This window comes from Alligator sinensis, unplaced genomic scaffold, assembly GCF_000455745.1.
Source record: "Alligator sinensis unplaced genomic scaffold, ASM45574v1 scaffold787_1, whole genome shotgun sequence".
NCBI classification, from domain to species: domain Eukaryota; kingdom Metazoa; phylum Chordata; order Crocodylia; family Alligatoridae; genus Alligator; species Alligator sinensis.
In genome coordinates this window covers 3,751,314-3,753,572 of record NW_005841911.1, presented here as the reverse complement: position 1 = coordinate 3,753,572, position 2,259 = coordinate 3,751,314, and the positions used below count along the sequence as shown (strand labels likewise).

The window sequence follows — 2,259 nt, the reverse complement described above, 5'->3', positions numbered from 1 at the left end:
CAATGTTCCCCACCACGAAGCCGCCTCCTGGACGGTGGTCCCAGCTACTGTCTTCCCCAGGCACTGGCCGGCGGGGCTGATCGGCTATTACCCCGCGGATCACCTGCGAGCCTTTCAGCACAGCTCCAAAATGCTTCCAGTCATTCCTTGCAGAAGGGGAATGACTGCAGCACCTGCTGCCCTTTCCTCCCAGGCAGGGGTGGGGGCGTGCGGAGCAGATGGGGAGAGGGGCCGCGGTGGTGCCAGAGCTGGGCTGCGGGGCGCAGCGCCTGGCCGGGGTATGGCTCGATGGCAGGGGGACGGGGGCTTGGAGAGATCCCGGGTTACACCTAGGAGCGGGGAAGGAGCAGGTGATGCAGGGAGAGGAGACACTGCCTCCTCCGCGGCCTCTGCCTGAGGTTACACCCGGGATGTGTCCGGGCCCGTGGGTGCAGAGGCGCCGCACTGATCAGCCCATCCGACGGCTGCAGGGCTGGCTGGCACCCCCCACCCCCACAGGAGAAGGAGACGCGCGGTTTTCCTATCCTGCCCCTATGAAAAAAATAAGTGCGATTCGCTCCAGAGGGAGGTTTCAAACGCGGGTGTCTCGGCCAGGGCTGGGGGAAGCCCGGCGGGGAGCCTGTCCCGGCCGCCGGCTTGTTTGCAGGCACTCGGGACACTTGTGTCTCGTCCCGGTGCGTGGGAACGGGCGAGCGCGACCCCCGCCGGGGCCAGCGCCCCTTTAGTCCGCCCAGCCGCGGCCGGTCCTGCTGCACCGCCGGCTCAGGGGAGGGGGAGGCCACTGCTCTCTGCCCCCTCCTTCCCCCGGGAACAGCCAGGATTGTGACAGTGAGCACCAACAGGTGACAAACAGCAACGGGAGCGGGGCTGGGGGGTGGGGGGTGAGCAAAAAGAAAGCGATGCTTAGGGTTTTATTAAAACAAAAACTCGAGCAGCGTGGACGTCCTGGCGCAGCCCCGAGTCCGAAAGACTGTAATTTTCTTTTATGGTGTCTGGCAGGATTTGCAACAGATATTAATGGGAACATAAATAGCGCATGGAAGGTATTGAACAAAACTGTTTAATGCAGGGAGGTTGTACCCGAGGAAAATCTATATGTAGTTCGGATTGATTCATACCTCGAACACAGCCAGCCCCTAAAGGACTTCCCCATTTCAACGTGTTCCCTCTTGGATGGGCAAAGCCTGTAATTAAAACAGATTAGAAGACCAGGCATTAGTCTTTTCCAAAGGGCATTTTTTTTTCCTATCCAAGTGCTGATAGCTGCAGTCGAGCTGGGGGTGGAGGGTGTGTGTGTGTGTGTGTGTGTGTGTGTGTGTGTTACTTAATTCCAGGCATGCAATAATGCAACACACAACCCCCGTCCACCTCTCTGCCTTTCCAGGCACTGATGGTCGCGAGTGGGTGGGGGAATAAGCCACGGCAGCGCTGCAAGGGTGACAGGTTGGCTTGGATGTGACACAGAAAAGCTGGTGCAAAAAGTGTCATGTGCTCCCCTCAAACTCTGCAACAGCCGGAGCGGGGAGGTGTCCTGTGTTATCTATACCCCCCCCACCCCGGCAGGGTGGGGGCTCCCAAGCCCAGATCTGATCCGCAGGCTGGTGGCTTATTAATGAATGAAGGCGTGATTAATACAAATAATTAGCAGTGGTGGCGGTGGTGGTTGCGGTGCAGCTGATGGCGGAATAAAACTACTCCCGCTCCTCCCAAGCATCTGGGCGTCTGCGCCTGGTTGGCTCCGGCCAGGTTGTTTGTGCTGGAGAGGAAGAGGTGTCCTCGCCCCGCTCCCGGCCCCCTCCCGCCGCCGATTGCCATCTGACAAGATCCTGAAATCCAAGTGATAGATCGCTCCAAACTTTTTTTGGCGGCGCCGAGAGGTTGAAGAGCGGGGGGGAGCAGCCCGTGCGCATGTGCGAAGGTGTCCAAACTGACAATGCTGGAGAGATAGCGAGCCTGGAAAGAGAGAGTGTGAGAGGGAGAGAGAGAGGGAGAGAAAGGGAGAGAGAGAGAGGGAGCGGGGGAGAAAAAAAAAGGAGGAAAAGATCCAAGGGGACCCCCCCTCCCCACGCAGCCACCCAGCCCAGCAGCGCCGCGGGACGGGCAGCATGCGATCCAAAGGCAGGGCAAGGAAACTGGCCACAAGTAGGTGCAATATCCCTTTCTATTGGCTTTTCACCCGGGCTCTGCCATGTTGCACACGGGGCGCCGGGGGCGGGGGAGGGGGTCGGGTCCCCGGCGCGGTGCAACCTGCAGCCTCCC

At 59.9% G+C, this 2,259-nt stretch overlaps 1 protein-coding gene across 4 annotated transcripts in view; it reads left to right on the top strand.

Annotated features, from left to right (window-relative positions):
- The first annotated feature begins 1,110 nt into the window (after positions 1–1,110).
- Positions 1,111–2,259, top strand: part of MECOM (MDS1 and EVI1 complex locus) — a 505,030-nt gene continuing 503,881 nt past the window's right edge. Inside the window, exon 1 of one of the 4 annotated variants that reach the window (XM_025198049.1) lies at positions 1,111–2,142. In XM_025198049.1, the coding sequence (XP_025053834.1) occupies positions 2,106–2,142 (37 nt within the window). In that variant the 5' untranslated portion in view covers positions 1,111–2,105. The remainder of the gene's footprint in view (positions 2,143–2,259) is intronic. The other 3 variants (XM_025198048.1, XM_014517494.2, XM_025198047.1) reach the window with 3 other exon arrangements.